The 22,581-nt window shown below is 43.4% G+C and overlaps 1 protein-coding gene across 3 annotated transcripts in view; it reads left to right on the top strand.

Annotated features, from left to right (window-relative positions):
• The window catches only part of ACACB (acetyl-CoA carboxylase beta), a 224,839-nt gene that overhangs the window by 13,645 nt on the left and 188,613 nt on the right, over nt 1-22,581 (top strand). For all 3 annotated transcript variants that reach the window (XM_082243009.1, XM_082243007.1, XM_082243006.1), the window contains exon 2: nt 14,447-14,957. In XM_082243009.1, coding sequence (XP_082099135.1) covers nt 14,455-14,957 — 503 coding nt within the window. In that variant the 5' untranslated portion in view covers nt 14,447-14,454. The remainder of the gene's footprint in view (nt 1-14,446; nt 14,958-22,581) is intronic.

Below are 22,581 nucleotides of genomic sequence, written 5' to 3'. Positions count from 1 at the left end.
TTAATGCATTTGATAATTTTACACATAACAGTGCTTGGAGAAGATCTTAAAAATGTATATTATAAGTTAATCAGCTTTCTCATCTTGTACCAGATATTGAGGAGTTCTGTATTTTGCGCCTCCTGTCCTTACAAGCATGTACAGTACATGCTTAACCACTTGCCGACCGCTCAACGTTGAGGGTACAGCGGGAAAGTGGCTCGTTATCGTCCAGCGACGTAGACCTACGTCGCTGGACTCCTCCCCTTCTCGGCGGCGTGTGCGCGCCGCCGGAGGCTCGCTCCAGCTGTATGCAGACACAGCAGGAGTCGGGCAAGGGGAGGAGCGGCGGTGATCACCGCCACTCTTCCCCAAACGTCGGGGATCGAGTGAAGAAATCCGCCCACTTGTGTAAACAAAGCGGGCGGATCTCCTATGTGACAGGCAGGGACAGATTACAGGATTCAGCATAGCTGAACCTGCGATCTGTGCCTGTGTCACAAAATCCCCTCCCCCCACACACGTCAGTAAGCACCAGGCATACATTTAACCCCTTGATCACCAATAAAGTTAACCCCGTCCTTGCCAGTGTCATTATTACAGTAACAGTGCATATTTATAGCACTGATTACTGTAGTAATGTCACTGGTACCCCCAAAAGTGTCAGAAATGTCAGTTAGGGGTCCGATCTGACCGCCGCAATGTCGCAGTCCTTCCAAAAAAATCTTTACTAGTTAAAAAAAAAAACAATAAAAATGACATAAATCTTTCCCGTAGTTAATAGCTGCGATAACTCTTGCGCAAACCAATCAAAATACGCTTATTGCGATTTTTTTTTTTTTACCAAAAATATGTAGCAAAAAACAAATTGGCCTAAAATGTTAAAAAATTTTGATTTTTTTCCTTTTTTTTCCGGGAATTTCATATAAAAACATGTGAAAAATATTGTTATTTTTTCAAAATTGTCGCTCTTTTTTTGTTTATAGCGCAAAAAGTAAAAATCGCACAGGTGATCAAATACCACCAAAATAAAGGACATAAATTTAATTTGGGTACAGCGTCACACGACCGCGCAATTGTCCGTTAAAATAACGCAGTGCCGAATCACAAAATATAGCCTGGTCAGGAAGGGGGTAAAATCTTCCGGTCTTAAAGCGTTTAAAAATATGCTCATTGAGAATTTTTTTGTCAAAGACATGTAGCTAAATGCATTTTGGCCTAAATATATGACAAAAATTTAATATATTGGATATTTTTTAACTGTCAAAGTAGAAAATGTTAATTTGTTCGCAAAATTTTCACTCTTTTTTTATTATTTTGGCAAAAAATGAAAAGCACAGAGGTGATCAAATACCACCAAAAGAAAGCTCTGTTTGTGGGAAAAAAAGGACGTAAATTTCGTTTGGGTACGGCGTTGCATGACCGCGCAATTGTCAGTTAAAGTCGCACAGTGCCAAATTGCAAAAAGTGGCCTGGACGTTAAGCAGGAAAATCCTCCGGTGGTAAAGTGCTTAAAGGCATTCATAAAACTAATGATCTACTAACAGGGTTACTAAGGGCACTGAATTACATAATTACTGCATGCAAAGAACAAAAGGCTTTCAAGAAAATGTTCCTGTATAACAAGTATTTTATCTACTCCTTAGGACACAAAATAATGCTACAATCCAGCTGACCTGGTACTTAGTTGACTTTTTTAACAGATCTGTAACCTTTCATTGGTGGTCTAATTCCCTGCTTAGATATGTTATAACTGGTTGACCGTGCAATAAGGCAGGCTAGACCGTCCTGTTCTACTGGGTTACAGATCCTACAATTGTGCATTTGCTGTGCCGTTCTGGGTATGTTAGTTTTTATTTTAAATTCTTCATTTAGAATGTTGTGCGATTATAAATAACCAAAATCAGTTCATGCTATTGCATATATAAACAGATCTTATGGGGAGGTAAACTTTTTGGAACAATTCCTGATAGGAAAACTTCAGTCTGAAGTATACTTTCCTACCTAGAACCCAATTTTTGAAAGCCTATGCTTGTGGTGACTGGCATGTGCAGTTGCCTTAGGACAAACTGCCATTGAAATACCACATTGACTGATTTTACTTGAACCTGCTGGCTGTTTGCTGGAGTAAGAAGAGATTGGTTACTAGTTTCAGTTGTCAGCCTGGTCTAATACAGTGATTTAGAACCTGGTTTCCCTCTGGGGTGGGCAGGAGCTGTCATTGAAGGCCAAGCTTGCGTCACTTACTAAAGACTCCTAAGACCATGCCAAATCATACTTTGCACTGTTGTGTAGAATGTTCAACCCAAATCTCAGTTTTCATCAGGGTGGATTTGTTTTAAATCAAGTAGATTTAAATCCTGATTTAAATCCTGATTTAAAGCGGAGTTCCACCCAAAAGTGGAACTTCCGCTTTAGGGAGTCCTGACCCCCCGACATGCCACATTTGGCATATCATTTTTTGGGGGGGGGAGCGGGTACCTAGTTTTGACAGGTACCCGCTCCCACTTCCGCTCGGAGCGCCGCGGCGCCCTGAGCGGAAGTTCTCCTCTCCCCCTCCCTCCCTGCAATCTTCTGGGACACGTCAGAGGTCCCAGAAGATTGCCGGCCAATCACGGCGCGCAGCGCGACTCGCGCATGCGCAGTGGGTACCCGGCTGTGAAGCCGCAAACTGTAACAGCCGGGTGCCCACAGCAGTGATGCCGGCGCCGAGGGAGAGGATCGAGGCTTCCGGCGGCCGCATCGCTGGACCGTTGGACAGGTGAGTAAATGGCTGGAACTCCGCTTTAAATTACTAGTAAAAAGGCTTTATTTAAATCAACTCGATTTAATTCATAATTTTTTTAGAGCAACTGTCATCTCTCTCCGGCAGCGGCTCCTCCTCTGACCTGCTATTGACTCACGGACAGTCCCATTCACTTTAATGCGACGGCTGGTGATGCAGCAGTGACACAACAAAGTGAGGGTTGTGGCTGCAGCAGGTGAGTGGATGCCCACGAACAGGCGCAGCCATGATGGATCTGAAATGATGGGTGCTCTTTAAATGTAAGGACTCATTCTTGCTGATAGTTAGAATCTTTAATATTTGCAAACAAAATGAAGGTTTCCTATTAGAATAATAGGCTGTCAGGTTAGTAAAACAGCGATATCAGAACCGATTTTAGGTTAATAGGTTAATCACACATAGTTGGAGAACTACTCAAATTCTTTTATTTAATTAAAACAATAACATTACATTACATATTCTTGTATTTGCTTAAGTGCCGGTTCACACTGGGGCGACCTGTGAGGCGACCTGGTCGCCTCACAGGTCGCCGCAGGTCGCCTCCCATAGGGAAGCTGCAGACCCGTTCTAATAGGAGCGACACAAGTCGCTCCGACCTAGAAAAAGGGTCCGGAGCTTCTTTGGGGCGACCAGGAGGCGACCGCCATAGACTTCAATGTTATGAAGTCCGTGGCGGCCGCTCCGAGGTCGCGGCGCGCTGCTCGCACCGCGATCTCGGAGGTCGCCCCTGCAAGTAGCGTTGCGGTAATGTGAACCGGCGCTTAATGCCAATGCTTAGTAACTGAAGTGTATAAACAAAATATATTTGAAAAACAAAAAAAAAAACAAAAAAACTTAAGCTGGCCATACATTAGCCGAAAAATCGGCCGTGAAAGCAGACGATCGTGCCATCATGTAATGACCGAATTTCGAACTATAAATTGTTCGGTGGACATAAATGAATTTGTTTTTCGTTCAGTGAAAACAGTTTGGGCGGGAAACACATTAACCTTTCAATTTATTGTTCGTTCAGGAGAATTTTCCAAACTGTTCCTTAGATTTTTCGGCTCTGAAAAGTTAAAACCGATTTTCTATTTGTGCCCATTAACTGGGCGAAAAACGAACGGACCAAATGACAGATTTTTGAACGATTTTTCAGCTAGTGTATGGCCAGCATTAAACTGAGTATATCAGCTGGGTCTACATAAAAAAAAAAAAAACTTCAAACACAGTCCTTTAATCACAGCAGGTCTTCTCATTATGTTGTTTCATTTGGGCCACCAGGCCTTGCATCTCTTTGTTGCATTGCTTGCATTTGAATGCATAGCTTCTTTACCCATAGGTAGAGGAACTTCATTAAAATATTCCTCATTATCTCAGCTTGCAGAGCTTGGATTCATTGAATGAGTTTACATAAAATGTAAATATTGCAGAGTTTACAGCCTCATGCTACATAACTAAGCTCCATTTCATGCTGAGACCCCGTTCACACTGGGGCGACCTGTCAGTCGGATCGCCCCAGTGTGAACGGGGCCTTAATAAACTCAATCTTTAATGTATCTTAAATAGAAAACTATCTTTATATAGATTTTTACTCCAAAAGCATTTTTTTTAAATACATTTGATAAAAGTAGCAAAATCTGATTTAAATCAAAAAATCTGATTTAAATAAAAAAAAATCTCATTTTTATTTATCTATTTCTTTTTTTAAATATCATCAATTTTTATCCACCCTGGTTTTCATTTTGGGCAAAAGGGTTCATAAAGGTAATATGTGGTGCTGGAAATACATTCCTGACTTGTTTTAAATGTGAACTTCATGGCTGTCATTCTAATCCTAGCTTCAATACCTAGTAAACCATTGGCCTATAACAAGAATGCAGAACAGAATTTTTAAGTGTCTCTCAATCCAAACACAAAAAATAATATATTGTAGTTTATCAGTCCTTAGATGTGGTAGCTGCATTACTTTTCATTTTTCTTAGGCTTACTTTCCTTTATTTTCACCTATTGTTTCTGCCAGTAATACTTCATCTGTCCTAAGAGGACAACACTTATAACCTTATGTATCAGAACAAGAGAAACAAGGTAGGACAACAAGGTAGGATCCCTACCCCTCTCCTCCTTTCCATAACATTGAGGACATGATTCTGTAGTCCTCAGAAATGGCTGAGAACATTGTAACTGATAACGACACAGATACAGATAGACCGTACAGGATTTCTGGCAAAATCAACTGGTATTTATCTGCCCTTGTCATACAAAAGGGACAAAATAGGTGTAATGTTGGGTTTTACCATAGAAAGCAGCTTTCTATGATGACACACCTGCGGTCGTGATCACGAGCCACACTGCATCTATAGACACAGACAATGTGGCTTGGCCCTGCCTCCCTGCTGCCCTGTCGCAGAATTTGATTGACAGCAGTGGGAGCCAATGGCTACTACTGCCATCAATCTGCCCTGTGAGAAATGACAGAGAGGAGAGAGCTGCTGCACTCGGGCACAGTGCTGGATCGAGATCAGGCTCAGGTAAGTATAAGAGGAGACTGCTTAAGCTGACCAACTGCGTCCAACTAATCTCTCTTATGGCCAGGCCTACACTGCTTTGCCACTGCAAATGCTACGGTGGACACCATTCCAACCTGGGGCTTTTCTCTGAAGGGATGGCATACTCATGCCATACCTTCAGAGTTCTGTGGCGGGGCTCCCGTGGGCTTGCTTAGGAGTGGCGACATCACTTCCTTATTCCGGAGCCCGCGGATGAAGATGGAAGTGTTGGGGAGCCGTGACAGCGCTGCGCTGGAGGGCTCCATGTGCAAGTAAATCTGTCATAATGTGCTAGTATGCATTGCATACCAGCACATTATGGCAAAACGCTGCAGGGGGGGGGGGTTTCCTTTTTTTTTTTAGTAGCGGTTTACTACCTCTTTAAAGAGGTTGTAAACTCGTTCAGAAATTTTTTTTTTTTTTTACAACCTGCAAGAGAAAGACATAATGAGCTAGTATGCATCGCATACTAGCTCATTATGAAATACTTACCTTAGAACGAGCCCCCGCCGTGCCGCTCTCTTACCTGTATGATGGGCGACATGTTCAGTCGCCCGTCTTCCGGGATCGCGGCATCCGGCCATCTGATTGGCCGGAGCCGCGGTGACGTCACTCCCGCGCACGCGCGCGGGAGCCGACGGTCACGGCACGGGGCTCTGAAGGAACGGCACGATCAGCCGTTCCTTCAGAGCGCATGCGCCAGTGACGTCACTGGCTGCATTAAAGGTAAATATCTCCTAAACCGTACATGTTTAGGAGATATTTACAGTACCTATAGGTAAGCCTTATCATAGGCTTACCTATAGGTACAACTTCCTGAGGATGGTTTACTTCCTCTTTAAGGTAAAAATCCTTAAAGTGTTATTAAACCCAGGACCCTGCATTGACTATATCTGGTCTCCCACACTACACAGAACATGAAAATACAATAGTTTTAGTAAATATAAACTGCTAAATACCTTTTCTCATCAGCAGTATCTAGCAGTCTTGTGACTTCTTTCAGTGTCTGGTTAAAGCTTGTAGTAGGCATTTTCATACTGCACTGAGCTGTCCTATCAGGATGCAGGACCACTGACCCTCTGTCTGGACAGTGGTGATTGGCTCTGTGGTGATCACATGCACTCTCCCAAGAAAAAAAAAACTCTCTAGCAATACACACCAAACTGAGCATGTGCAGACCAACTCCACTAGCTCTGACAGATTGACTCTAATAGCTGTCTTATCCGGACGTGTTTTTGGGGGCAGTGCAAAAAGGGGAGAATCTGTGCATACAGGATCAAACAGTGTTTTTACACAATGCAGAGGATTAACCCCTTAGGGTCCACAGTGAGTATAACAAGCAAGCTTTACTGCATATACAGACTGATTTTACTGTTGTGGGTTTAGTAACACTTTAAGCCTTTAGAACTATTTTAAATCTGCACATCTTTTTCATTTAAATAATAATGGCCATGAAGGTCCTTGTTCACACACCTTCTGCTATTTTGTGGAAACTCTCTACTCATTGTTTCCCAAATGGACTCAGCCATTGTCACCCTGTCACCTGGTGGAGGCAACAACATTGCGCAGGCATGGTCTAATGTTATCAACTTTAGGAAACTTGTCCGAAACAGCAATCTACAACTGATGCTGGATCTAAAGCACGTAGATAGAAAGTATCTGAAAGAGGTTTAAGAAGAGCAACAACACTGAGATACAATAAAGGACAATAAAAAACTGGAAATCATTTTTTATTTAAAAAAAATGGCAGTTGGTTATGATACACAGTGCTTTACCAAACTAATGCCTCGTTTCCACTGAGCGGATCGGTTCGGGTCGGTTCGGTACGGTACGCTAATTTGAGTGTTTCCATTATGAAAGTGGCCCATACAACCGAACCAAACCGCACCATTCCTGGTCCTGCTTCAGATGTAGGGCCATAGGAAATGGTACGGTACGGTTAGGGCGGAGCTACTGGCGTCACACGATAGAGTCCTCTGATTGGCGGACAGGAAACCATCAATGCTCACGTCAAATGAAAGAGCAAAACAAACACCTCATTTGGTGTAAACCCCGCATGGTCCCTGGTGGCCCGACTTGCAGTGGAAACGCTCACCTGAATAGACCGGACCATTCTAACCCTTCCAAACTGTACCGACCCGAACCGTTCCGCTCAGTGGAAACGAGGCATAAATGTCACCCGGAGTTCATTTCTACATTAAACGTCTCCATATCCAATAGCTAAATACTTTTTTCAAGGTTAGCGACTCACTATATAGTAATGCCAGGACCAGGATGACAACCCTGAGTCTTCACCTTTAACAGTTCCACTTGGTAGCTCCCATTTTTTTTATCATCTCAGGTTGACTTTTGATTGCTACACGGGATGAGCTATACTTTGTTGTACATGTGTGTATATTCTTTTAAATTGCGAATGTGATCAAAGGTGAGCATTGACCGGCTATGTGTGTTCAGTCTGCAATTTTGCTTTGATTCGTTATCTCATTTTCTACAGATAACTGGTGTGACAGGGTCATGATAATAGTTTGTGCAGTTCTGTTATTTGTTCATCTGTCTGCATGTAATCTCTAATTCTACTGGCTGTGTGAGATCAGCTGTTGATCATTTCATCAGCTGCTTATGAATGTCAATATGTGTTCTTGTAATATTGATTTTTAAGATTATTTTTGTTTCATATATACCATGAACTTTTTCAGACTTTCTGCAATTTAAAGTCTGCATTGGCATTTAGACCAGTACACAATTTTAAACATCCGTAATGGTGCTGCTTTATCAGAACTGAAATAGAAAGTTGAATTAAAGTAAAACCTATGCTGAGAGAAATACGGAGGCTAGTTTTTAGGCCAACATGTCGATCCAGTGGCTTAAAACTTTTTTTGTCATCAAATGGAAACAAGCATGCAGATCAGAAAAGTCAGAATAAAGTCAAAATACCTAATCTGCATATACACTATATGGTCAAATGTATTGGGACGCCTGCCTTTACACACATGAAGTTTAATGGCATCCCAGTCTTAGTCCGTAGAGTTCAATATTGAATTGGCCCACCCTTTGCAGCTATAACAGCTTCAACTCTTCTGGGAAGGCTGTCCACAAGGTTTAGGAGGGTTTCTTTGGGAATGTTTGACCATTCTTCCAAAAGCGCATGTGTGAGGTCAGGCACTGATTTTGGACAAGACCTGGTTCGCAGTCTCCGTTCTAATTCATCCCAGGCCAGTCAAGTTCCTCCACCCCAAACTCGCTCATCCATATCTTTATGGACCTTGCTTTGTGCACTGGTCCAAATCATTTGGTGGAGGGGGGATTATGATGTGCGGTTGTTTTTTAGGGGTTGGGCTTGGCCCCTTAGTTCCAGTGAAGGGAACTCTTAAGGCGTCAGCATACCAAGGCATTTTGGACAATTTCATGCTCCCAACTTTGGGGAACAGTTTGGGGATGGCCTCTTCCTGTTCCAACATGACTGTGCACCAGTGCACAAAGCAAGGTCCATAAAGACATGAATAAGCGACTTTGGGGTGGAGGAACTTGGCTGGCCTGCACAGAGTCCTGACCTGAACCTGATAGAACACCTTTGGGATGAATCAGAGCGGAGACCACGAGCCAGGCCTTCTAGTCCAACATCAGTGCCTGAACTCACAAATGCGCTTCTGGAAGAATGGTCAAACATTACCATAGACACACTCCTAAACCTTGTGGACAGCTTCCTAGAAAAGTTGAAGCTGTTATAGCTGCAAAGGGTGGGCCAACTTAATATTGCCAATAAAGTTCATGTGCGTGACAAGGCAGGCATCCCAATACTTTTGACAATATAGTTTATGTTACAGGCAACTCAGAGTACTGAAGCCTTTTTTTGCCACAAGACATTCAGGCAGCTAACATTCTCAGGGAGATGCATAAAGGCAGTCACTATTCTTTCTTAGCAAAGATCTCCTTTAGTTTAAAAGTCCCCCCAAAAGCTTCTGGTAAGCACATACAGTTATTTAAATCTGTATACATACTCCTTGGCTATTCCTTTTAGGTAAAAATGAAGACCAAACTATCCAGCATCTTTTTTAAGTGAGCTCGTAAGTTTAGCCACCTCCTAGGTTTCTCTGACCTCATGATGTGAACAAGCATCCTTCAAAGGCTGGATAGATGTAGAACAGGAATTGACGGAAATACTCCTTGCAACCTTGTCTTGGATATCAGTGCCTATATCATTATCTGCTAAGTGCCATCCACTCGTAGCCAACACCCTCCCAATTGTTTCCAAAACTCGCTGCATCACATGAATAAACTTCCAGCACTCTGAAATGAGTCCAGTCATAAGTACTCCAGCCTTTCTACCAGGACTGCAGGACTCCCAATTTAGGCCCCTTTCACACGGGCATCATCCGTTCAAACCAGAATAAGTATGATCCTTTAGTGGTTTGAGCATTACTGTAAAAATTTCCAAAAGTAAGTCCAAATAATGGCAGGGAGAGATAGTCCACAAAGGGCAGCTGGTCCTTTGTGTAGAGTAGCAGCAGAGGCTCTGTAAGAGCTGAACAGAGCTTGACAAAGGAGCGCGCCCACACCTCCTTGGGTGTTTGCCACCCATGCTCTGAAACGCATTGCATATTCCCTGCCCAGGATCACCGACATCAGCGCTGCGTTCCACGGCACAATGTCCCACTACTGCTCAGCCTCGTACAGCTTCCTACTCCATCGCTGTCTCCGACCCGTGTATCGGCCCCCCTATCCTCAGGACAGCGTGACGAGAGTGCGGCTGGCTTTCCAGTGGACGTGTGCTCCACTGACCTTCCATACACCTTTTACATGTCTGCTACTTTTTTATATCGTGAGTAGATATTTGATTGTTCCTCAATAAATGTTTCTTAGATACTGCACTTAGAGGCGCTTGTCCTTTCTCCAATTGCTATCATCCATTCAGTCATGTTTTTTCAAAGATAAAACGGATTCAGTTTATATCTGTTTTTAGTTCAGTTTACATCAGTTTACTTCAGTTCAATTCAGTTCAATTTACATAAGTTTAGGGCTCATGTACACAGGGCATTTGAAAATCTTTCCTGAATACTGGAAACTTGACAGCTTGAAACTGACGATGAAAAGCATTCGTTTTACAGCTTTTACATGCCGAGTTTAGGTGAGTTTAGCAGCAGTTTTGAGCATTTGAGTGTAGAAGCGGTTTAACTACTTCCCGCAAACCGACGTACCTGTATGTTGGCTTGAAGAAGTGGTTGTACCGGGGTGATGCCTGAAGCTGCATTCCACCAGCTCGTTTTTTAGAGCCGGCAGCTCGGCTTTCTGGTGATAACAACTGATGCGGCTCATCAGCCGCTGGGCCGTTATCCCAACGAGCAGAAGGGGAGGCACCCCCGGTCTCCCGTCCCACTGGGATACCCGAGCAACCAGCCGGCACGTCCGCCAGCTGGTTAGAGTCCCAACTAAGCTGGATTCGGCTACAATCGGGTCTACAGCCAAGTAACCCAGAAGCGACGTCACAGCATCACTTCTGGTTTACTCGGCTGCTAACGGCGCCGATTTAAAGCGGAGTTCCGGGCACAGAAATGATTTTTCAATAAACATACCCCCGGGACAGTCAGGGCTAGTACATTCCACAATGGCTAGCCTCTGATCTGTTCCGGTTCGCACTTACCTTTTAGAAGAAATACTTACTTATAAAATTTCTTCCACAGCGATTCCATCTCTCTTGTGGGCAGCTGAAGCCGGCGCGGTCCTCTTCGGCGTCTTCTTCCGCACCTTCTTCTCCCAGAATGCGCCTGCACCGGCCCCTCTTGTCACTTCCGGTGCGGCGCCGCATTCCTCCACAGCTTCTGGGCATGCCCGGAAGTGACGAGCGGGGCCGGTGCCGTCGCATTGATTCCTGGGAGCGATGACGTTCAGCTCCCAGGAATCAGTGCAAGCCAGGAAGTGACGGCGGAGCCGCGGCGCTGAGGGAGGAAGTGAAGACTAGGTGAGTATATTCGATCTTCAATTACAAGGTGAGTTTAAAAAAAAAAAAAACCTAACTATCCAATTCCTTTTCAGGTGAAGGGGAACAAGCGGACGGGCACAAAAAAAAAATATTGATTTTGTGCCCGGAACTCCGCTTTAAAAAAGCAGACAATATTCAAAAAGGCAGATTTCGGCATTTGGAATCTTTTTGAAGTGCATTGAAGGGGTTTGGGGTCTTTTAGACTCCAGATTCTCCATAAAGAGTACCTGTCACTGCCTATTACTGTCACAAGGGATAGTAAAATTTTTTTAAGGAACAATGTTAAAATAAAAAGGAAAGAAAAATGTTTTAAAGCGCCCCCGTCCCTGTGAGCTCGCGCACCAAACAAAACGCATACGTAAGTCGCGCCCGCAAATGTAAATAGTGTTCAAATCACACATGTGAGGTATCGCCGCGATCGTCAGAGCGAGAGCAATAATTCTAGCAACAGACCTCCTCTGTAACTCTTAACTGGTAACCGTTAACATTTTTTAAAGCATCCCCTATGGACATTTTTAGGTTCCGTAGTTTGTTGCCATTCCACGAGTGTGCGCAATTTTAAACCATAAAATGTTAGGTATGTATTTACTCTGCGTGACATCATCTTTCACAATATACAAAAAAAACTTTACTGTTTATTTTTCTTTAAATTCAGTGAATCGTATTTTTTCCCAAAAACAATTGCGTTTGAAAGACCGCTGCGCAAATACCTCATGACAAAACATATTCCAACAACCGCCATTTTATTCTCCAGAAAGTTTGCTAAAAATTTATATATAATGTTTGGTGGTTTCTAGCAAAAAATACTTATTTTAACTTGTAAACAACAAGTTTCAGAAATAGGCTTGGTCCTTAAGTGGTTAAAGATAACCTCAGGAAACTCTTCCAAATGCCCACAATGCATGAAAATCAAGTCAATTATTAACTATTTCAGCCATTCTGCGAGAGAAGAGAGTGCAGGAGCAGAGAGAGAAGTGTACTTGTAGATTGCAGTCTTTTGTTTGTGTTTACACTGTGGATTCCATCATGAGCATGCTCCTGATGTTGCTGTTGCTGAGGCTCCGAAGAAAATTGCATGAGAGGACCAGAGTTCGTCGTTACTGGACTCACCTATTGATGCAGGCAAAAGCATGTGGTGAAATCTGTGTTTTATCAACATTGTTCAAAAATGATCAGAACTTTTTTCCCCTTTAAAAACTCTTGTAAACGCAAATGCGCATAAATGCGGTTTACCGCGGTAACATGCGGTTACAAGCATTTGGCATTTGAAATCTCGGTAAACTACAGTCCTGAAAGTGATTTTTCTGCTTTCAAAAAAATGTCTGTAACCTCAACTGCCTCTAAACTACTATAAATGACTGAGTGTGCATGTACACATAAGAAAACATAGAGGAGAGCTCATGAGCTGCCGAAAAAAAAAATCACCCAACTGCTCCTGAACTTCAGTTAGGCCTCTTTCACATGGGCTTTCTGATCAGGTCCACCTGTCAGTTTTTCAGGTGGACCTGATTGGACCCTTCATTCACCCGCTGTTATCCAATACTGTCTGTGAAATCCAGACGGATGGTAACCCTATTTTTCATCTGTCTGGAGGATCGGATCGGATGGGATTGGATGAAAACGGAGTCTGTTTTCATCTGATCTCCCGATAGAGGAGAGTGGGGATCTGACAGGTCCGTCTCTGCAGACAAATAAGCCTTTAAAGTTATATTTCAGAAATTACTATTTTTGTGTGTTTTTTAAATCAATAACCTTTAATCAGGAACTACTTTCAAAGTAAATATATGACAAAGTCCAAACTTTTTACTTAGCTTGCTGCCATGTTTTGAGGTCCAATTCATTCCCCAAAATGTACTTTGTTGCTCTTACTTTGTGTCTTGTCACCCAGCCTGTACAAAGTAGGTTAAAGAATCTTGTACTACAATACTCTTTATCCTCTTTAGGTTTGAGCTATTTTACATGCCCTCATAATTTGCATAGCTGCCATTTACTTGTTATCATTATACCTTTTAATTTTTATAATCTCTTTTATGCTTGCCATTGACTATTGGAATATTCTCAGGAATAGTGTCTGATGTCAGTGTTGAAATGATAAGTTACAGAAGTTACTTTCTAATTATTGATTGATTCAGTTCATCATTAAATTGCCCTGTTTTGTTAACTCAAATATTCATTACAATTGTGTAGACAGCCACCAGTCTTTATTTGTATGGAAATTAGTGCACCTTTATATTTTTTTATCCGGTTTTGTTTTTTCTTTTCAAAGCTGCAGAACAATAACTGCATTGTATGATGGCCTTCACAACTGTATATACCAGGGGTCTCCAGTCTTTCTAAACAAACGGCCAGTTTACTGTCCTTCAGACTTTAGGGGGTTTGGACTTTGCCCAGTGGGAGTAGAAAATGCTCCAATGTCAGTGAATGTAGCCAATGCCCCACCATTGGTATTACTGAGAACCCCATCCAATGGTTGGTGCCAATGGGAGGAATAGGGCCCCATAGATGGTGTCTGTGGGAGGAAGAGTGCCAAATTGTTGGAGTTGGTTTGAAGAATAGTGCCCAATCATTGGTGTCAGTGGGAGTAAGCATGCCCCTTCGTTAGTGTCAGTGGGAGGAATAGCACCTTGTATCAATGGGAGAATTAGTGCCCCAAGAGCTGGATAAAGGCAAGCAAAAGGCCACATTTGAGACCATTGGTATATACATACCTCTCCTGCTGCTGAACACTGCTCCATTAAAAATGAATCTCAGGCTGACATTTCTTCTGCAAACAACATTTCCAGGAATGACTATTTTGTCCCCCCACAGCTCTCACTGGTTCCTGTAGTTATGTAGCAGAAATCATAAAGAATTAGGGACAGCAGGCCCACACTCCCAGAAGGGTCAGTTTCAAAAGATATTCCTTTTAAAGGAGTGTCTTCTATTGGTGGCATGGGCAGCAGATAAGGTAAGTGTACACTTTCTACTTTCTATGCAAATATTTAGGGGGACCTTTAATTTGGCAACAGGGTTTCTTTAAAAACATTTAAATTTAAATGAAAAAATTAAAAAATAACTACAGTATGTGTTAAAGAGAGAATAACTATCTCTTGGACCCTTTTATTATATTATCTGTTGTGTATACTTGTAACACTTCATCATTGTTCATAACATACTATGCATTTGTTTTTCTTCTAGGTGTCTGAATGGTGGTGTGGGTTTTGTCTTCCTTTCTGGTTGTGTTATGGTTATTTTGGAAAGCTAGTGGCATTGTTACTTGCAAGGGGTACAAGCCTTCTTTTTGTACTGGTGGAATCACCATGGAGCCAAACAGTGATCACTCTGAACATTTTCAACAAGAAGAGGTTGCTGGTCCTTCCACATCAGAAGAATGTCTTGGAGAAGCAGGAATCAGTTCTTCAGCTCAGGCACAGCATGGGGATTTAGGTAATTCCTCTACAGAACTTGAGCCAAAACAATTAAAATTTGGGCCGTCCAAAGGTACTCTTTCTGAACCCAGAGTCACAAAGATTAAGAAACCTCCCTTATCACGCTTTATTCTGGGCTCTTCGGAGGACAACTCTTCTGATGATGAGGTTGCTTCTGGCTCCTTTAAAAGTGTCAGGAAGAGCAGTCTCACCAGCAGCAGTTCTCAGACTCCATCCTTGTCATCCCTACCAGAAACTGAGCCATTGACCATGACAATCAGGTGAGAATGCATTTTATTCATCTCTTCTTTGACTGCTATTGACTTGTCTCTGAAAAAGGGACATTTTGGGCCAATTTTAGTGGCACCCCAGTTATGGCAGACAGATGCGCTCAAAAAGGTGCACAAGCTACTTTTCCACGTTTGACAGGGCAGCCCACTGAAATGACTTATGCATATAGTGCTTTGCGTTTCATAGTGTAAATGGAGCCTTATGGACATGCTTGGACCAATGTAACGATGTACAGTATATACCATACTTGGCCAATGCCCCTGGAAGTTGGAAATCATTAAAATAGACACTGCTACTCCAGCGATCTCCACTTGGTTTCGGGTCCCATGTTGAATGTCCGGCTTAATGCCTTGTGAATACAGGAGGTCAGCCTCTGGGCATGGGTGACATTCAGAGAATGCTTTGCATTTTCAGAAAGAAAAAGCGTTCTCTGATTGGATGAGCTGGAAGGGGATGGGGCAGTAAAAAGCACTCTTTAAATGGCTCCCATGCCGAATGGCCGACCTTTTGCGTTCAAAATAAATCTGGCCAGACACTCAGCATGGAACCCAGAGAAGAGAACAGCTGCTCAGCGCAGGACTCAGAAGCAAGTGGAGATCACTGGAGTAGTGGTGTCTTCTTCATTGATTTCCAGCTTCCAGGGGCCTGGGCCAAGTATGGTACTGTGTATACATAGTTATACATTGGTCCCTGGAATTATTCTTTAAAGTGTTATTGTAAAACATATTAATAAGGCTTCTTTCACACGGCTGCTCCGCTGCTTTAGTCCGCTGCGGGACTTTTTTTTTTCACGGAGCGGATGACATTTGTGTCATCCGCTCCGTGTGCCCGCATATCATCCCATCCGTTTGCGGATGATATGCGGACATAATGTAAGTATATGGCATTGCGGATGTCAGCGGATGACACCGCTGACATCCGATTTTCCGTCCTTTCCGTTTTTTACACGGATGAAAAAATAGGGTTCTGTTCCATTCCAAAAAACGGAACAGAACTGAAAGGAGGAAAATCGGATGTCAGCGGATGGTATTCCGCCGACATCCGCAATGCCCTTCACTTACATTAAAGTCCGCAAATCATCCGCAAAAAAATAGGATGATTTGCGGACACACAGAGCGGCCGTGTGAAAGGACCCTAAATCTACAGAAAAATGTATCTTATCCCAATTGTATTTTTAAACATAGGTGTTATTTGGTAAAATATTTTTTGGAAACTCAAATAGAAGTATATGCAAAACTTTTTTTTACATTTTGTTAGTAGAAAAAAGATAGAACCTCTGCACTCAGTTTGTCCTGGTCATAATTTTCAATGAGACAGAAATCAACGGTCAATACAAAATTTTAGAGTTTGAAGCAGGATTTGAGGGGAAATCTTCAAATAGGGACACTAGTTCCAGTGCCAACATTTTGGCAATTTTCCCTTTACTACAGAGGGATTCTCTTTTATTCATGTCCTCTTTTATTCATATAATAAGGTTTACCTGTAGGTAAACTGAACATCTTCTAAACGTGCACTGTTTAGGAGATATTTAAACTGGATGCAGCCAGTGATGCCACCGGCGCATGCGCTCTGAAGGTCTGGCATACCACGTCAAACCTTCAGAGCTATGTGCCAGAGCTGAAGACTCCTGTACGCATGCATGCAGAAGGAAGGGGGGGGGGAGGTATCCGACTCTTTAAGTAACACTTAAAGGTCTTGTCTGTCCTCTGGCATGTGCTTAGACAGTGAAGGAGACATAAAATACTGATAATCTCATCTTGCTGTCGCTCTCCTCTCTCCTCCTATTAGTATGTCCATTGTTAGCTTATGAGTACTGCTGCACAACTGATTGGGTCCTTGGCTGCTTCTGTCTAGCAGGCCGAGCTTTGTTGTACAGGGGATAGCAAGAATTGCTGGTGACTGATACCTGGTCATATTCAGGTACTAAACAGGCAAAAAATTTGGGGGAGCATACCCATGTATTTCCAAAGCTGCTGCAGCTATGAACCAAAAGACATGTATATTAAAAAAGAATAGCGCGCAAATGCAAAGGAAATTACTACCAAATCTGAAGAGAGTCCATAAATAAAAATGGGGGTTTGGTCCCACCATATGGCCATATCGTGCTCAAGCCCACTACTGCGTCAAAGTACCCCATTATCAGTGGGGCCTACACTATCCATGAAAAAGAGATGAATCCAGCCTTTCTAACCCATGGAGATAATACTCCTTGCTGGGAAAAATGTGCAAATGCACTACAGGGGACTCTTCCTATATCCACTTGATGGTGGACACTGATTGAGTACAGGTGTGTGTGGGGGGTGGGGAGGGCTGCTCAACCTCGATAGTCTGGTCAGACCGAATACATAATAAACAGGCAAAAAATTTGGGGGAGCATACCCATGTATTTCCAAAGCTGCTGCAGCTATGAACCAAAAGACATGTATATTAAAAAAGAATAGCGCGCAAATGCAAAGGAAATTACTACCAAATCTGAAGAGAGTCCATAAATAAAAATGGGGGTTTGGTCCCACCATATGGCCATATCGTGCTCAAGCCCACTACTGCGTCAAAGTACCCCATTATCAGTGGGTCCTACACTATCCATGAAAAAGAGATGAATCCAGCCTTTCTAACCCATGGAGATAATACTCCTTGCTGGGAAAAATGTGCAAATGCACTACAGGGGACTCTTCCTATATCCACTTGATGGTGGACACTGATTGAGTACAGGTGTGTGTGGGGGGTGGGGGGGGCTGCTCAACCTCGATAGTCTGGTCAGACCGAATACATAATAAACAGGCAAAAAATTTGGGGGAGCATACCCATGTATTTCCAAAGCTGCTGCAGCTATGAACCAAAAGACATGTATATTAAAAAAGAATAGCGCGCAAATGCAAAGGAAATTACTACCAAATCTGAAGAGAGTCCATAAATAAAAATGGGGGTTTGGTCCCACCATATGGCCATATCGTGCTCAAGCCCACTACTGCGTCAAAGTAACCCATTATCAGTGGGTCCTACACTATCCATGAAAAAGAGATGAATCCAGCCTTTCTAACCCATGGAGATAATACTCCTTGCTGGGAAAAATGTGCAAATGCACTACAGGGGACTCTTCCTATATCCACTTGATGGTGGACACTGATTGAGTACAGGTGTGTGTGGGGGGTGGGGAGGGCTGCTCAACCTCGATAGTCTGGTCAGACCGAATACATAATAAACAGGCAAAAAATTTGGGGGAGCATACCCATGTATTTCCAAAGCTGCTGCAGCTATGAACCAAAAGACATGTATATTAAAAAAGAATAGCGCGCAAATGCAAAGGAAATTACTACCAAATCTGAAGAGAGTCCATAAATAAAAATGGGGGTTTGGTCCCACCATATGGCCATATCGTGCTCAAGCCCACTACTGCGTCAAAGTACCCCATTATCAGTGGGTCCTACACTATCCATGAAAAAGAGATGAATCCAGCCTTTCTAACCCATGGAGATAATACTCCTTGCTGGGAAAAATGTGCAAATGCACTACAGGGGACTCTTCCTATATCCACTTGATGGTGGACACTGATTGAGTACAGGTGTGTGTGGGGGGTGGGGAGGGCTGCTCAACCTCGATAGTCTGGTCAGACCGAATACATAATAAACAGGCAAAAAATTTGGGGGAGCATACCCATGTATTTCCAAAGCTGCTGCAGCTATGAACCAAAAGACATGTATATTAAAAAAGAATAGCGCACAAATGCAAAGGAAATTACTACCAAATCTGAAGAGAGTCCATAAATAAAAATGGGGGTTTGGTCCCACCATATGGCCATATCGTGCTCAAGCCCACTACTGCGTCAAAGTAACCCATTATCAGTGGGTCCTACACTATCCATGAAAAAGAGATGAATCCAGCCTTTCTAACCCATGGAGATAATACTCCTTGCTGGGAAAAATGTGCAAATGCACTACAGGGGACTCTTCCTATATCCACTTGATGGTGGACACTGATTGAGTACAGGTGTGTGTGGGGGGTGGGGAGGGCTGCTCAACCTCGATAGTCTGGTCAGACCGAATACATAATAAACAGGCAAAAAATTTGGGGGAGCATACCCATGTATTTCCAAAGCTGCTGCAGCTATGAACCAAAAGACATGTATATTAAAAAAGAATAGCGCGCAAATGCAAAGGAAATTACTACCAAATCTGAAGAGAGTCCATAAATAAAAATGGGGGTTTGGTCCCACCATATGGCCATATCGTGCTCAAGCCCACTACTGCGTCAAAGTACCCCATTATCAGTGGGTCCTACACTATCCATGAAAAAGAGATGAATCCAGCCTTTCTAACCCATGGAGATAATACTCCTTGCTGGGAAAAATGTGCAAATGCACTACAGGGGACTCTTCCTATATCCACTTGATGGTGGACACTGATTGAGTACAGGTGTGTGTGGGGGGTGGGGAGGGCTGCTCAACCTCGATAGTCTGGTCAGACCGAATACATAATAAACAGGCAAAAAATTTGGGGGAGCATACCCATGTATTTCCAAAGCTGCTGCAGCTATGAACCAAAAGACATGTATATTAAAAAAGAATAGCGCGCAAATGCAAAGGAAATTACTACCAAATCTGAAGAGAGTCCATAAATAAAAATGGGGGTTTGGTCCCACCATATTTTTTGCCTGTTTATTATGTATTCGGTCTGACCAGACTATCGAGGTTGAGCAGCCCTCCCCACCCCCCACACACACCTGTACTCAATCAGTGTCCACCATCAAGTGGATATAGGAAGAGTCCCCTGTAGTGCATTTGCACATTTTTCCCAGCAAGGAGTATTATCTCCATGGGTTAGAAAGGCTGGATTCATCTCTTTTTCATGGATAGTGTAGGACCCACTGATAATGGGGTACTTTGACGCAGTAGTGGGCTTGAGCACGATATGGCCATATGGTGGGACCAAACCCCCATTTTTATTTATGGACTCTCTTCAGATTTGGTAGTAATTTCCTTTGCATTTGCGCGCAATTCTTTTTTAATATACATATTCAGGTACTGCTTGCATTTAAAAATACATTTAATGATGTATTAATGAATACAGTTCTGCATTCATTATATGTGCGTGACAACGCTGACCAGTGTATGAGCTGCAATCAAATGGAGGTGGTTTGACCCTTAGGGAGTCTCGCAAACCAAGAGAGTGTAGTGTCGATAAGACTTGTTGAGGTCTCAGGCTGCTGCCTATCTGAAAGCAACAGCAAGATGCTGTGCTGGGTAATCAAGAGTGTAGAGAAGCACCCAGTATAACGCCCCATGCACACTGGACGTTTTTGCAGCTGCTGTTAGCAGCGTCAGATGTTTTTTTTTTACAGCTGCAGAACGCCCATCCATGTTATTCTATGGCCTCATGCACACATAGAGCTTTTAGGAGCTCCAAGTGGCATAGGCATTTAATAGCTGCAAAAAAAACCCAGGACCAGTGCGTTCTGGAGCTGCAGCGTCAAGCTGTAAAAACATCTGACGCTGCTACGTGCGTTAAGCCTTGTTATACGTTTTTTTTCTTCCATTCAAAATCATTGGTTCCCTATGGGAGTCTATTAATTTGAATGGAAGGCGCACCGCAAGTCGGATCAGAATGATCCGACTTGCGGTGCGACTTGCGCTGTGAGGATCTTGAGGGGGAACTCCACGCCAAAATGGGGAAAAAAAGGGCGTGGGGTTCCTCCCCAGGTTCCAAACCAGGCCCTTCGGGTCTGGTATAGAATTTGAGGGTAGCCCCATGGCGAAAATCCATACCAAACCCTTATCCGAGCATGCAGCCCAGGAAAGGGGAGCGGACGAGCGAGCGGCCCCACCCCCCCTGGACCATACCATGCCACACGCCCTAAAGGAATGGAATATATACTATAAGGGTATATATCCTCGCGCCTCTGGAAAGGCCTAAATTAAATTAATATAAACGTAGGATTTAAAGTGATAATAAATAAATAAATATATGGTGTTAAGGCCCCGTTCACATAGGGGCGACGCTACTTCGCACCGCGACCTCGGAGGTCGCGGTGCGAGCAGCACGCCGCGACCTCGGAGCGGCCGCCACGAACTTCATAACATTGAAGTCTATGGCGGTCGCCTCCTGGTCGCCCCAAAGAAGCTCCGGACCCTTTTTCTAAGTCGGAGCGACTTGTGTCGCTCCTATTAGAACGGGTCCGCAGCTTCCCTATGGGAGGCGTCCTGCGGCGACCTGTGAGGCGACCAGGTCGCCTCACAGGTCGCCCTAGTGTGAACCGGGACTTAGTGATAAACGTTGTAGAGCAGCTGCTATAGTTTTAAAATATAAATAGAGAATTTGCCCCCTAGGGGGTTAATATAGCGCTTGCTAATTACACTAACAAGGGTGAGCAATTTCTTGTTCACACACCTGAGTGATAAGTAATAAATGTGAAGGAATATTGCTATTCCCTGAAGGTGATAGCAGGTGTAATAAAGTGCAAATGCTAAATAAATAATCAAATTAACTTAATAAATGAGTGTACAACCGAGGTAATAACAAATATGTGCAATAAGTTATGCCGCTCCGCATCAAAGACATTCATGGACTGTTGGAAGTACCACCAACTACAGCAGTTTGTGAAAGCACTCCCTCATCCCTTACGCCATACCCACTCTTTGAATTCAATTGAACAAATCCTATCGCGCTCGGAAACAGGTAATGGCTTGTTATCACAGTTTTATAAAGCCCTAGATGCATTACTCCCCAGCCCCACTCCATCTTTCCTCAAAAAGTGGGAGTTAGATCTTAAGTGTACTCTCTCCCAGACACAGGAGGAGGTTATCCTACAATTGTCTCATAGCACAGCAATTTCCGCCAGGACGGCAGAAGCCAACTATAAGCTTCTTACTAGATGGCACTATTCCCCTGCCAAGTTATAGAGGATGTTGCCATCTCTTTCTGCCGCCTGTTGGAGAGGATGCGGGCTCAGAGCCACCCATGCACATATCTGGTGGTTCTGCCCTGTCATTCGCCCCTTTTGGACTACCGTATTATCTTTAGCTGAGTCAATTCAGGGTTCACCGATTGCGAGGGATCCGTGGACGGTTTTGTTCCACAATACCAAACTCCACCCTGCACAGTACCGTAAATCTATCACCCCCCACCTTTTAAATGCGGCTAAAGCTTTAATTCCGAAATATTGGAAGCAGTCAGCTGTTCCTTCGATACCTCAATGGCTGCGTGCGGTTGATCGTATCTATTATTTGGAGGACATGACCATGGATTTCCGTGGTCAGGCACTCCTGGCCCGCAAGATTTGGTCTTGTTGGTTAACATTTTCCCACTCTAGTACATACGCCTCGTATATGGCGGACGCCTCTTCAGGTTAGAAGGTTAAGGCTGGTGTAACACTAAGGGAGTCCCCTCCCATTCCCCTCTTTCTTTCCCAATCTGCTGCCCCCCCCCCCCTCTTTTCCCTTTTCTTTTCTTCTTTCAGCTTTTTCTCTCTTGCTCTTTTTTGAGCGCCTCCGCTTAAACATTTGGTTTGATGTGCTTTAATAACCCCTGAAATTTTGATCACTCATGAACACTTAACCGTCTGTTTCCCTTTTTTTCATTTATGGGAGTTATTCATGTTTGTATATTTGTGTAGGGACTG

This window comes from Pelophylax lessonae, assembly GCF_965119305.1.
Source record: "Pelophylax lessonae genome assembly, chromosome: 1".
NCBI classification, from domain to species: domain Eukaryota; kingdom Metazoa; phylum Chordata; class Amphibia; order Anura; family Ranidae; genus Pelophylax; species Pelophylax lessonae.
This window is presented reverse-complemented; position numbering and strand designations above follow the sequence as displayed.